The sequence below is a fragment of the Leptodactylus fuscus genome, chromosome 6 (genome assembly GCF_031893055.1).
Source record: "Leptodactylus fuscus isolate aLepFus1 chromosome 6, aLepFus1.hap2, whole genome shotgun sequence".
In the NCBI taxonomy this organism is placed as follows: domain Eukaryota; kingdom Metazoa; phylum Chordata; class Amphibia; order Anura; family Leptodactylidae; genus Leptodactylus; species Leptodactylus fuscus.
Genome location: NC_134270.1, coordinates 120,583,381 through 120,597,875, shown reverse-complemented (window position 1 = coordinate 120,597,875; position 14,495 = coordinate 120,583,381). Strand labels below are relative to the sequence as shown.

General features: G+C 40.9%; 1 protein-coding gene across 2 annotated transcripts in view; it reads right to left on the bottom strand.

The window, feature by feature from the left end:
* Window positions 1–4,649: 4,649 nt before the first annotated feature.
* Window positions 4,650–14,495, bottom strand: part of ITGA3 (integrin subunit alpha 3) — a 53,025-nt gene continuing 43,179 nt past the window's right edge. The window contains exons 15-26 of one of the 2 annotated variants that reach the window (XM_075278263.1): window positions 12,928–13,093; window positions 12,783–12,851; window positions 12,625–12,704; window positions 10,875–10,952; window positions 9,185–9,287; window positions 8,918–9,100; window positions 8,651–8,746; window positions 8,112–8,225; window positions 7,743–7,841; window positions 7,505–7,630; window positions 6,120–6,270; window positions 5,471–5,604 (exon numbers count right to left, since the gene is read on the bottom strand). In XM_075278263.1, coding sequence (XP_075134364.1) covers window positions 6,160–6,270; window positions 7,505–7,630; window positions 7,743–7,841; window positions 8,112–8,225; window positions 8,651–8,746; window positions 8,918–9,100; window positions 9,185–9,287; window positions 10,875–10,952; window positions 12,625–12,704; window positions 12,783–12,851; window positions 12,928–13,093 — 1,225 coding nt within the window. In that variant the 3' untranslated portion in view covers window positions 5,471–5,604; window positions 6,120–6,159. Of the gene's footprint in view, window positions 5,605–6,119; window positions 6,271–7,504; window positions 7,631–7,742; window positions 7,842–8,111; window positions 8,226–8,650; window positions 8,747–8,917; window positions 9,101–9,184; window positions 9,288–10,874; window positions 10,953–12,624; window positions 12,705–12,782; window positions 12,852–12,927; window positions 13,094–14,495 lie in introns of both variants that reach the window. The other variant, XM_075278262.1, reaches the window with a different exon arrangement.

Here is a 14,495-nt window from a genome sequence, read left to right as displayed (position 1 = left end):
GGCACTGTGTTGCTTGTCAGTGCTGAAAACTGACATAGCGCGGCACTGTGCCGCATGTCAGCTACCATGGCATCGCGTGTCACCTGTGACACGCGTGCCATAGGTTAGCCATCACTGACCTATAACCATGTCTAGCACCTGAACCAATGTCTAGCACCTACAACCATGTCTAGTACCCGCACTTAGGGGCAGTTCACACGGAGTAACGCGCCGCACAATCTGGCACGTATACACGTATCAGAGTTTGCGCGCTCAAAAAAGATCCCATTGATTTCAATGGGGGTTACAATTGTATACGGCGCATAATTTTGTGCCCGTAATTTTGCGGCCACAAAATTACGGGCGCAAAATAACGCGCATTATACGATCGTAAATCCCCATTGAAATCAATGGGATCTTTTTTGAGCGCGCAAACTCTGACACGTGTATACGTGCTAGGTTGCGCGACAGTTTACTCCGTGTGAATTCCTCCTTATGCCTGTTTCCTGGTTCTGTAAAACAATGCAGATCTCATAATACATTGACAAAGAAATATTAACATGGTCAGATAGAAATGCTGGATTGCTGTATAACTCAGACTGCAATTGTGTCTTAGGCAGTTATGTACATATTTACAGGTGTGGTCTGGTTAGACTCTGGGTCTTGTGACAAGCGTGCTATGCACACAATTTGACTCTACCTATTCCTATCAATGTCTCTTTGTGTCCTCACACAGTTTAATGCCCCTACTCACCTTGACATGGTATTCCCCAACACTATAATGTCCCCCTGTATTTGCCCAGAATCTGGGACTGCCCTGCTAAATCTGGGATAGTTTTGAAGGTACTTCTTGGTGAGAAATTGTTGACTGCTAGATAAGGCTCTACAGCGTTTTCTCAAAGGCATTTCGCTCAGTTGAAAGATTTTGTGATAATGTGCATCATTGGACTTAGAGAAGAAGGATAATTTTGATGAAATGACCGCCATCTAGGCCTTTGTGACGTATCTGTTAGGAGGTGTTGTTAGTGGTATATGAGGGCATATACACACGGCAATCAGGCTCTGGAAGACCCCGACTGACCACCAGTAAAGAGGATTGTTTGATCTGCTGACAAGCCTGAATAGCTCCCGAAATTTCCTTGTCAACCATCCAGACACAGGTGGCACTTACATAGCACACCCATATCTGCCCAGTGCATTTCCAGACGGCAACTTTCACCTTTGTTGGTAGCAGTGTCATTGTGGCAACCCAGAGTACACCTGCTTTTATTCTTTGCCTTTTAGTGCCTCTGAGTTGTGTCTTTGAGTTCTGCCTTTTGTGTTCCATGTTCTATGTTCTGTGTACCCTTTATATATTGTTTGCAGATTTTTCCTTGTTGTTCTCTGTAGTTTCAAACTGTGTAATTGGTATAGCCCTGGCTTATCATAGGTCACAGTGTGGGGTCTGAGGAGACTTTTGTCTCCTGCGGAACTGTTGGAGCTCAGTCAGTCAGTTAGATGGTCATTTCTAGAAGTAGCAGTTTGAAGAGGAGTCAGTGCAAGCCAGCACTATGAACTGAGCTTCAACGGCTTTCCACACAGCCCCAAGGAGGAAGATTCAGTCATAGGATCTACTAGAGACAGCCCTTTAGTTCGAGCTGTCTACAGTTTGGACTTTGTGCCAGGAAGAGCAGTGGAGTCTATCGACAGGACGCGTTGGCCCGACACCTAATATAAGGTAACCAGATCTCTGAATTACCCTGCACTATAGCTCCCAGTTTCTGCTACTGAAAGCGGCAGTGGAGTGGAAAGGAGTTATAGTTGGAGTGGAGTTTAACCCTAGAGCCGCAAAGACTAAGGCTGGGGGAGTTGGACACTGGAAAACTACAAACACTATTTGGAAGTTACATGTTGTTTTACTGTTCAGTTGCTGAGTAAAATAAAACGCTTTTTGAACTGCACAACTGCCTGCCTGAGGTGTTCCTGCCTTACCATTGACTTCCATCACACCGGCTCAGAGTTTTTGAATTAGTCCGCTTTTTCTGATATGCTAATTAGCCACCTTGGAGTACCGGTAGTACACTGTGTGATATGTGTAAACAGGGGGAGGTGAGAGCAGGGAGGCTGATGATGGTGATGATGATGACGACTCATCAGCCTCATTAAAATAAAAATAATTTTAAACTGGTAACTTTTTTTCCAACTTCAGCTCCACCCAAAACTGGTCCTGAATCTGACTCTACAGCCCCGCGGGCACTAAGAAAAGCACATTGAGTACAAAATTACTTAAGTGCATATGATATTGGTCAGTGTGGGAATCGTGTCAAGGTGGAATCTGCAGTATTCTTTCTATTAAACTTGCGTCTCTACCTATAGTTTAAACCTATTATAAAAGTGACATTTTCTCCTGAGTCAGTGTACCGAACAATGAGGACTGGTTTTACCAGCAGGACAATGCACCATGCCACACAGCACCACATCAAGACCCTGTCATGGCCAGCCCAATCTCCAGACCTGAATCCCATTGAAAACCACTGGAATGTAATGAAGAGGAAGATGGGTAGTCACAAGCCATCAAACAATGAAGAACTGCTTAAATTTTTGTGCCAGGAGTGGCATAAGGTCACCCAAAAGTAGTACAACAGACTGGTGGCAAGCATGCCAAGACGCATGAAAGCTGGGAATAAAAATCATGGTTATTCCACCAAATATTGATTTCTGAACTCTTCCTGAGTTACAGCATTAGTATTGTTGTTTCTAAATGAATATGATCTTGTTTTTTTTGTATTATTTGAGGTCTGACAGAACTGCTTCGTTTATATTATTTTGACGATTTCTCATTTGCTGCAAATAAATACTACATTTTTTGCTTTGAATTTCAGAGACAGGTTGTCAGTAGTTTATATATAAAAGAACAATGTACATTTTACGCAAAAATATACCAATGAAGAGAAAAATCAGAGAAACTGAAAATTTTGCAATTGTCTCTTAATTTATTGCAGAGCTGTAAGTAGAGAATGAAGGAGGTGCAGCAGTCCTGTGTAAAGCATGGAGGACGGTGCCAGTTGTGTGAAAAGACTAAAGGGGGCAGTGCATAAGTCCTGTATAAAGTATGTAAATGTGCACACCAGTCCTGTGTATTAAATTAAGTATTAAAAGGGGATGTGCAGCAATTCTGTATAAACTATGGAGCAGTTCAGCAGTCTTGTATAAAATAAGGAGGGTGCAGAAGTCCCATGTAAAGAATAAACAGGATGTAGCATTCCTATGTAAATTATTGAAGGGTTCAGCAATCCTGTGTAAAGTACAGGAAGATGTGTCCAGTAGTCCTGTGTATATTAAAGTGGTTGTTTAGGAAATGCATGAAGCAGCCGGGGAGGGGTAAGGTAAAAAAAGCATACTAATCTGTCCCTGGCACCACCAGTATCTATTCAGAGCAGGGCCTTGTTGCCTGAAGTCCTGAGCTTCACGTGACTGCTGAAACCAATCATTCGCATATGTCACTGGTTCCTTACTAGCAACCACTGAGGCCGCTGATTGGACTCAGCGGTTGCTAGTGGCTCAGGATTTCCAGCAACAAGGTCCTGGCCCATGTCTGAATGGATAACAGTGGCAGGCTACGGAGTGCTGGGGATGGGAGAGTATGCTTCTTTTTTATTTTACTCCTCTTCCACCTTTAGTTCTGTAACATATAGAGGGGTGCTAGAGTTTGGCAAAAATATAGATAGAGAGTAGGAGGAGTCTTGTGCAAACTATTGAGGAGGGTTTGCAGCAGTCCTCTGTAAAAGTATGAAATGGTGCTGCAGTTCTGTGTAAAATATTGAGGGCACAGCAATCCTATGTATAATATAAAGGTTTGTGTAGCAGTCAGATGAAAAATTGGAAGAATGTGTGCAGCAGTCCTGTGTACAATAAGGGGGCGTTCACACTAGTGTCCGATGCTAATGTCCACGCAAAATCTTGTGCAGACATTAGCATCGAACAGTAGCTGTGTCCGTTACATTTTGTATTATTTTAAATGGGACATCATGTGTGTCCTTTACTGTCCGTGTCTTTCCTTAACTGTCCGTTCACAAAGATGTCCGATTTTTCAAGTGGACAGCAAAAACCTACATGTAGGATTTAGCTGTCCGCTTGAAAAATCGGACATCTTTGTGAACGGACAGTTAAGGACAGGCACGGACAGTAAAGGACACACATGATGTCCCATTTAAAATAATGCAAAATGTAACGGACACAGCTAGTTTTGGCGCGGACATTAGCATCGGACACTAGCTGTCGGACACCGATGCTAGTGTGAACCCTGCTTAAGAAGGGATGCAGCAATTCTGTGAAAGGTTTAAAAACATTAGGGTAAATAGGTGTGCAGTGTCCACATTAAAAATATGGGGCAGGCTCTGTAAAAACTTTTTAGATCATATTTCCATGAAAACCATTTCCAAAAGTTGCCACTTATGCAAAAAGGTGCCAAGTACGCCTCCTCATTCTGACACAAGACTGTGCCAAAACCCAAGGGTTTATTATTATTAGTATTATTGATATTGTATACTTATATGCATAGCTTGTTCACTTTCATAGCAATTCAATCACTGCAATGGCCTATGAGGTTATTAGTACATGAACCATTGTCATTCCTGCATCTGCAGACTCAGAGACACCAGTACACCTGAAATATACAACAGAACCCAATGTGAAGGTTTAGACATTCAGCAATTTATTTCATGACTCTATTTTATTGACAACCTTGGGGTGAAATGAACTTAATGGAAAGACTGGAAGAGTATGATATCTCCATATACCATACCAACCAAGCTATATGGTATGCAGCATTGTGTTATCTGAAATAGCATGTGATTATCATTCATTGTAACTTTTCAAGGTACATACAGTCCATATACATCCGCCATATCTATAATCATAAATATGGCCAATTGTAAAATATACAGGTTTATTATGTGCAATAGTTATGAGGAGTCATCCCGAGGAGGGAATCGCTTTATCCAGTGTCACCTATAAGATTCCAGTGCTTCCTCCAGAGCTTCAGATATGGACATACTTGCTCAAATATACAATAAAACTTTATAATGGCGTTTTTTTTCCAGTGTCCTTTATTCAAAGTCACAAAAAGCATAGACTGAGTCCAGGTCTCCGTACCCATGTTCGACTGGATAATTATCTTCTTCCAGTGTCTCCATAGTTTCAGTGCTACAGGATATTTTGTCTCTTTATTCCAGTGTTAGGACACCCCCATTTCATGGCACCAAAGTCAAATAGAAATCTGCTGTCCATATTCCAATACGACGGGTTAACTTGGTCTTTTTGTTTTCCAGCATAGTAAAATAATAAGATTCCTATATAAAGTCAATCATAAAATAATCTATAGCTGTGCCTCCCCCAACCCCTTTTTGCAATGTCCCCATTGTCAATGAGAAGCCAATGTCATAGAAGGAGATAGTCCAGCTCCTGATGAGACTTGGCAGTAGAATTTGCTCAGTAGTATCTGGCGGTTTCCTTCCAGGTGGTGACCCAATGTCTTTGGCTGTTAGGTAGCCTTCCGCACAGCCTCTGTCTTTCTTCTTGACTGACACACACAGCATAGTGAGTTTGGCCAAAGCTGTAACGTCTGACACGATGGAAAAATCCAACCTGCAGAATCATAGGCAGCAAGGAGACATGGAGGGAGGGATAACATGGATGTTGTGGTTAGAATATGTTGAGATGGAAAGTCATGAGAAAGTTGACAGTTCATTAAAGAAATGAATTAAGAAAAGAAAATACCAAGGAAAGAAGTTGCAATAATAGAAAAGTTTATATGGTCAGGCCCGAAAAACAATGAAGTTATGAATAAGAAAAGATTAAGATGGTGGTGAAAGGAGTAAGATGGCATATGGACATAAGACATGACGTGAGTTGTAGTTAAAAATTAGAAATTACATTTGGAGATGGTTAAGTGTGAAACAGATACAAAGATAGAAAAATATAAGAATTTTGTAAGATAACAGAATAAATAGAGTGAAGACAGACTTATAAATGTTACAAGAGACATTATCTTTAAGATTGTGCAGTCAGTTATTAGGTACCATGGACACCAGCACATAAAGACAAGTAGTGGGAGGAGGTGGGAAAGGTTTGCAAATGCTTGGCTGAGATTGCCTGGTTACCCGAGGGGCATGGTTGGGGGTCAGTGGTCAGAGGTCGTACTCAGGAATCCTGTGTTAATCTCTCAGTCTCCGATGGTTGCACCTTCATTTCTGCCTTCTGACCTCTGACCTCATACTTGGCACGAGTGTTGGCCCTCCGGAAGAATCCACACTACAAGGCAGGAGAGTGGTGAGGGGCCCATCAAGAATATCATAGGGCAAAGTTATAGCTTATCACAAAACAACAGTGTAAAGTCGGCCCTGCACAGCTGTCAGATGAACTCTTTTTCAGCCAAGGTACCTTGCCCAGATTCCCTATACACATGAGTGAATGACTAAGCCGAGCAGCACACAAGTACTGACATGTGAATGGGGAGACATTTCTGGCAGCGGCTTATCTCCTAATAACAAAAGGCTAGGGCAATGGAGATCTCCCTGACATTTGACGTTGGAGAAGTGTCCATACACATTACAAATGGTTGGCTGTTCCCATTAAAATCAGTGGGGTTGGCTGATAAACAGTTAATGTGTATGCGCGCGCCTTAATAACACCCTTGGATATCAAGCTGTAAGACTAAAATTGTTTGGAGGTGTCCTTATAGACTGAGAAGCATAAATAAATAGCTCAGTATATATGCAAGCAGGGAATAACAGGTCAAGCAGGGGTTAAAGAGAGCGCACTTTCACATGGATAGCACTAGGACTGGATTAAAATTCTCAAGGATATGTAGCTAAACTAATCCCTTATTACCTTTAAACTGTTACCCACCAGAGTACCAAAGAATCCTCCAGAGGGTCCAGGTTGAGCACAACAGTGAGTCCTATATACAGTATACCATTGTCCAAGGGCCCAGGCTACAACCTCATTTGGAGAGGACAATGGGGCCATCTGTTTAACACATTGGTCTACTTCATATAAGTTATATTTTGATGGGTTTCTCCAATATGGCTTGCAGCTTGTTTTTGACCTCTTTAATGCACTGAAATGTATCAATCTTATATAACCTAAAGAATCTTCCACTTAGCAAAGATTCATCAGAACTGGCACTTCTGAAGGCAACATGAGACTATCACATAAGAAGATATGACCAACAGGACAGATTAATGTAGACCATGATGTAAATTCAGCCTTTCCCTTAACATTTAGATAATTCGGCATATACTATCATCCAATGGACAGGACCATCGGTTACCTTGCCAGTATTGTGACAGTTATATATGAATTAATGGGGGATAGACAACCAACATTATGTTACCATCTTTATATATGAAAAAGCAAAGAGATCTTCATTGGTGACCATTGGTAAATTTGCCCAATCAAAGCCTGGTAATGACTTGGGGAAGATACAAATAAGATGTAGATATTTTACATAGGAGGCCATGTATAACTGGATTTTCTCTCCTACCTTCCATAGGATGAGAATGATAACTCCTAGAAGTAAGATTCCAGATACCACTGCAACAATGATCACCCAGAGCGGAAGTTCAGCTGGAGGTGGTTCCACCAGTTCAGAGTCTATGGTGACTGCAAACTGAATTCAATAGCAAAGCACAGAAGGACAGAAAGAAGATATAGTTAGTTAATCCATGTGGAGAAATCCATCTTCACAAATTGATGATCTAACCTTACATAGTAACACGTACAGATACATGGTGCCTTGGCATCTTTATGGAGTCAATATCAGATTTCAGATAGAGTTCTGCTGCTCCTTCCACCCAAACTCTGTCAGCATATCTATAATCCTGAGAGGACAAGACAAAATAAAACTTTAGATCCAAGAGGATAACACTATTATGTCTCTGTGCGGTCTTCATTTATAATCGGTACCCATATGGTGGTACATGCTCTAGAAATGTTGCTTCTAGTGGAGAATACAGTGCCTTGCAGAAGCATCATATGACAGCACACAGAGCGTCTACAGCTCTACAATACAGATGCATACCCAGGTCATGTACTGACGTACACGAAATTGCGCTACAAGAATTAGGGATTAAATCATCCGTTTTTCTTACCTCTAAGAATGTGCTGTTCCAGACTCTTGCACGCACAGTAACATTAGCTAGCGTCTTTAAGTCTTTTAAGGGGCATTCGAAACGCACACAGTTGGCACCTCCACCTCTACATCTCTGTAAACACAATATAATATATAAGGTATGTTATATACAGATGAAGCATTGATGTGCATGCAATCCAATAGAGTTTTAACAATCTCATCAAGTCATCTTTCCTTGGAGAATCAATGAGAACTTTAGAGAAAATGATGAGTATAGAGTCTAGAGGTTTCCACCAGGGGTGTAATCTCAAAGTTAGCACCGGGGACCACAAGACTTTAGTTACTGGTTTCCACCAAAAGAATGCTCAAGTCCAAAGACACCAAGGAAAAATATGGATAAAGTTTAATGGCTATTTAATGCAGAGAAGATGAGAAAATAAAATTGTACCATAACATTTGATGATATCAATATCAATCTCCTTCTCCCATGACAAACATTGAACTATCCACCAATTTATATGAGTTTTTAAGACAATGACGTCTCGTGCCAATTCTTACCAGTACGGTATTTGGTCTCTTAACAGCTGGCAAAACCTGCACATTTGGCAAATCCAACTTGATGGTATCTCTCTTTCTTCTTCTACTACCAGAGAGCTGAACAAAAGTAAAAAACATCAGCTTGACAAGACTGCAGTTGGCAATTTACTTTGGTTATTGTACTATTGTCACTGAGAACATCAATGTTTACAACATACGGGTTTTCTTCTTATTAGTGATCCCATACAAACCAATGATATTCCCTGAAGATGAAGAATATAGGCTTACTGTGAGGTTCAAAGGGTTAATGACGTCTTCAGTAGGCTGGCAATGTGTCACATTTGTCACACTGGTTTTCACAAATACTTCTGTAAGGTATAAAAGCCACTTCCCATTGGTCACTTCATATGGCCAGTCCACAGCAAGAACCAGGGACACTAGATCGTTGAGAGGTTCACCTTCATTTTTAACCTATAAGATAAAGCTGATACATTTTAGCTCAGTGTTTCCCATCATTAGCCTCCAGTTTGTGAATGTCTGTCTGCTATCTCTTACCATAAATACAAACTCCACAGGGCTTCCTACATCTTGCACAGTCTTCATTGCAGATTCCCCCATCACTTGGCCACTGAAATACGTCTGTAGGTTCTGAGGTGTCCTGTGTATTACCCCATTATAAAGAATAAACAATGAGACTTTGTTACTTAACTAAAAACAAGCCTGCTAACATGTCCTTATACAAGAAGTTGTCACAGACCCACCTCTGCTACTAATATCACTAAATAGCATTTCAACCACTTAAAAAGGACCGTTCACGTTCTCAGGGCACATGCAGTGCAATGCACCGCTAGAAAGCCGACAGTGCGCTGAATTCAGTGCTCTATCGGCTTTCCCATTCTGAGCCCCCACTGAAGAGCTATCAGTGCTATATATTTTTCACTTTTATTTCAACATAGCCATATGAGGGATTGTCTATTGCATAATGAACTGTATTTTTCCAGGGCTCCAGATAGAAGTGGTCACCAATCTGACTAAGAATTTGCAAATGATGTAAAACAGTTTTTGTCTTGTCGGGACCTGCAACTAGCCCCACCATCGCTTTAAGAAAAAAACTGACCTAGCAGAGATTTCCAAGTGAAGACCCTCATACTGCCAAGCAAAGAGAAGCCCTCATATATACTGTGTACATGTGCTTCTATTTCCAGGGATTTCTGTCTGCAGTCCCATTCCGATGCAGGGCAGGGGTGCTATGGAGGAAATTTACCATGTCTTGTATGTCAGTTTTCTGGTCTACATCCAGTCTACTCTCCTGGGCATGGTGAAAGATTGTCGTGAGCAGGGCCATTGGCCCTATCAGATGTATATCATCAAAGTTAGATGGATCAGTCAGTAACCATCAAGTAAAGAAAATGTAAGAACCACCCAGAACATCCAAGAAGAAAGGCTTCATTTCAATCAACATACACAACGCGTTTGATGGGGTGACAGTCTCCTTTATCGAGTGTATAAAATGGAGACTCTGTGGCAGTGTGCATCTAAAATCACCAGACGATAAAGTCCTGCAAGTCCAACTATTTCATCCATTGGTTTCAGTTTTAAAGAAATTATTCCATTATATTTAATGGGGTCCGTGAGGCTCTGTATGTGACTGCTGTTGTCGACGGACCAGAAAGGCGGACACTAGTGTGAACCTAGTATAAGGCTACTTTTATAGTCCCAGCATTTGATTTTAATTTGCTTTACACTTACACTTACCGTAGTCCCAGTATGGGGTTTGAACACTAGGAGGTGCTATTCTTAATACAGAACATTGCAATCTATGCAGACAATTTTTTAGGAGTGTAGTCGCCCATTAAAACCCAATTTCACCCCCTTCCCCAGTGGTATCTACATGAAATACATTCAGACACATTTTCACAGATATCACCCAACAGACATTTTCTATTTCATTTGTCTTAATTTTCTGCTAGTTTTGCACTAAGCACACAAGTAGGATTTTAATGTATTTTATGACAGATTACTGGTGTCGAGATCAACAGGCCTACATCACTGCCTTGGTTATCTGACTGGGTGAGGCCTACTACATAAGAATACTAGAGTTATTGCAGCAGCCATAGCTTGTGGCAATGTTTTCCAAAATGGCAGCCGTCAGTAATGTAATATTTATCAAAAATCCCATAAACTAGGTATTTCATCTCCTTCTACTGTCTTCATGACTGAGGTGATGACTACAGGGAGTACTTACACTGATAATGAAGTCTTTAGTGTATAGTCTACCAAGAAGTCGGCGTATTCCTCCTCCAGACCGGTCTGTTCACTTAAACTGAAAAGGATAAACATAAAATGGACACAATGATACATTTTCACCCACGAGGTTCCTTCTGCATGTGTTTAACTGATGACCAAAGTTATACAAACCAAAAGAATGCATAGTAAATGTGATGTTGTGGCCTCATAGATATAAATGGGTTGTCAATTTTCTATAATCTCTTTATGTTAGAAGGAAAATACACTGATCATAGGCTATCCTACTGCTGGGAACCCTTGTGATCAGCTCTCATCAGCAGGGGACCTGGTAGCCATGGTCAATGTCCATAAAACATTACCACAAGGAAAAATGAAGCATTAACAGCGCCCATTCAAGTCAGAAGACTTTTTGGATAATAGATGAATTAGCTACAAATTCTCCATACACTATTTAAAATTAGAGTTTATAAAGCAAGCAACCCCTTTAAGGTACACAGACCAAAATTGTAGAACCAAGGTGGCTCTTGTAAGCTCCTTCGCTATACTCAATAGAACCTGGACATGTGTATAACCTAGCCGGAGACAAAAGAACACAGAATTTTATAATATGCCACAAATCCTATGTTCTACTATCACTGGGAGCCCAAACCTTACAGAAACTCACTTCAAAGGGAACCTGTTAGGAGGTTTTTGGTTCACAAAATGACCAGAATGTGCTAACGGACCAGTGGTTTAGTGCCTCAAATCTCCTATATTAACCTTTTCCCTGCAGAAGACATAACTCTACATATTCCCAGGGTGGTACTAGTGGAGGATGTAGCTAATATGTCCTCCCTACTAATGCCGATATCTCAGGACTGGATACAGCTATCTTGATGGTCTAAGATTTATTTTAAAGATGAAAATCTCATCTTTAAAATGATACCAAGGGCTTCATGATAGAACTTATAGTTATGGAGAGGTTCACTGTTGAAAACGCTATAGGGCATTGAGATCCAATTGCAGATCTCAATTCCTGACAGCGTTTTAAACAGTGAATCGCTCCATAACTATAAGTGATATCATGAAGACCTTGGTGTCATTTTAAAGATGAGATTTTCATCCACAAAATGAATCTTGAACCAACATGATTGCCCATCCAGTCTTGAGATATAGGGCTCTAAAGTGCCCCCCCCCCCTTTATAAGGAAGCATCTTACAAACTACTGTAGGAAGGGGAGGGGGGAAGAGGAGCCTTGCAGCCTGCACAGTGATAATGAATGACCATCATTATCTGTGCCTAACCTATATTTGACCCCAGGAGAGGACTAGCAGGAGCTCCTGTCCCTGTTACCACCTCTCCTGTCAATCAGAGAGGAATTCTATACTTTTGATCTCTGATTGTCACATAGAGGGAGAATGTAATTCCCCCTGATCCTTACTAGTAGGGCATTCTTATGTAATAGCCTCTGAACACAACCAGGAAGTTTAGTGGCGCTGTGACCCAGACGTTTACCATTGTCCAGGTCGCAGCACCAAAAAAAAAAAAGTCGCACCAAACACTTACACAACATATACACAAAGTCAGCAATAAAGTAATAGTAATAGAATAAAATACGCTTCTAGCAATATCAATTACACACTAAAATTATAGTAATAACTATTATCACTAGAGATGAACGTATATATTGCACTTTCCCATTAATTCAATAGCTACAGAAATTATGTTTTTCACATCGATTTCTTTAACAATATTTGGCCATTCCTTACGTGGACAACTGGAGTGCAGTGACCACCTCTCTGGTTCTCAAGTGGATGCCTTTTGCTTCAAACAGGATCTCAATCTCAGCCTAAAAATATCAAGGTAAGTAAGTAACATGTTCGCACAGCTTGGACAAGGTTAGCAAGAATTTACATTACGGACTCACCCTTTGGTTTCTTCGGAAAGGGTTCCCAAGATGACACAGGACAGTACCATTGAAGTTACAGGATTTATGCTATCAAGACAATAACGCAATTATATTAGTCTAGAAATCTCACATAGCGGTATATCACACCCTCCCTACCACTTACTAATCGCACTGCAGAGAAGACAAGTTCAGGTGGAAAAGTGACATTTAACGTAGCTTCATGAGCATCATCGGCAGAGGAGATTGCAGTAGGGGCATTGGTCACAACTATCCGAAGGAGCAACTTCTTCACATTTAGGTCATAATAGAGGATCTGAGTTCCATTCACTCTGTGGGAAAGGATATAGAGTTATAGGGAGCAGAGATATAGGAAGAGATTAAATAGAGTAATAGGAGGAGATATAGGGAGAGGTTATATGGAGTAATAGGAGGAGATATAGGGAGAGATTAGATGGAGCAATAGGAGGAGATATAGGGAGAGGTTATATGGAGTAATAGGAGGAGATATAGGGAGAGGTTATATGGAGTAATAGGAGGAGATATAGGGAGAGGTTATATGGAGTAATAGGAGGAGATATAGGGAGAGGTTATATGGAGTAATAGGAGGAGATATAGGGAGAGGATATATGGGGTAATAGGAGGAGATATAGGGAGAGGTTATATGGAGTAATAGGGGAGATATAGGGAGAGGTTATATGGAGTAATAGGAGGAGAGATAGGGACAGGTTATATGGAGTAATAGGAGGAGATATAGGGAGAGGTTATATGGAGTAATAGGAGGAGATATAGGGAGAGGTTATATGGAGTAATAGGGGGAGATAGGGAAAGGTTATATGGAGTAATAGGAAGAGATATAGGGAGAGGTTATATGGAGTAATAGGAGGAGATATAGGGAGAGGTTATATGGAGTAATAGGAGGAGATATAGGGAGAGGTTATATGGAGTAATAGGAGGAGATATAGGGAGAGGTTATATGGAGCAATAGGAGGAGATATAGGGAGAGGTTATACAGAGTAATAGCAGGAGATATAGGGAGAGGTTATACAGAGTAATAGCAGGAGATATAGGGAGAGGTTATATGGAGTAATAGGAGGAGATATAGGGAGAGGTTATATGGAGTAATAGGAGGAGATATAGGGAGAGGTTATATGGAGTAATAGGAGGAGATATAGGGAGAGGTTATATGGAGTAATAGGAGGAGATATAGGGAGAGGTTATATGGAGTAATAGGAGGAGATATAGGGAGAGGTTATATGGAGTAATAGGGGGAGATAGGGAAAGGTTATATGGAGTAATAGGAAGAGATATAGGGAGAGGTTATATGGAGTAATAGGAGGAGATATAGGGAGAGGTTATATGGAGTAATAGGAGGAGATATAGGGAGAGGTTATATGGAGTAATAGGAGGAGATATAGGGAGAGGTTATATGGAGCAATAGGAGGAGATATAGGGAGAGGTTATACAGAGTAATAGCAGGAGATATAGGGAGAGGTTATACAGAGTAATAGCAGGAGATATAGGGAGAGGTTATATGGAGTAATAGGAGGAGATATAGGGAGAGGTTATATGGAGTAATAGGAGGAGATATAGGGAGAGGTTATATGGAGTAATAGGAGGAGATATAGGGAGAGGTTATATGGAGTAATAGGAGGAGATATAGGGAGAGGTTATATGGAGTAATAGGAGGAGATATAGGGAGAGGTTATATGGAGTAATAGGAGGAGATATAGG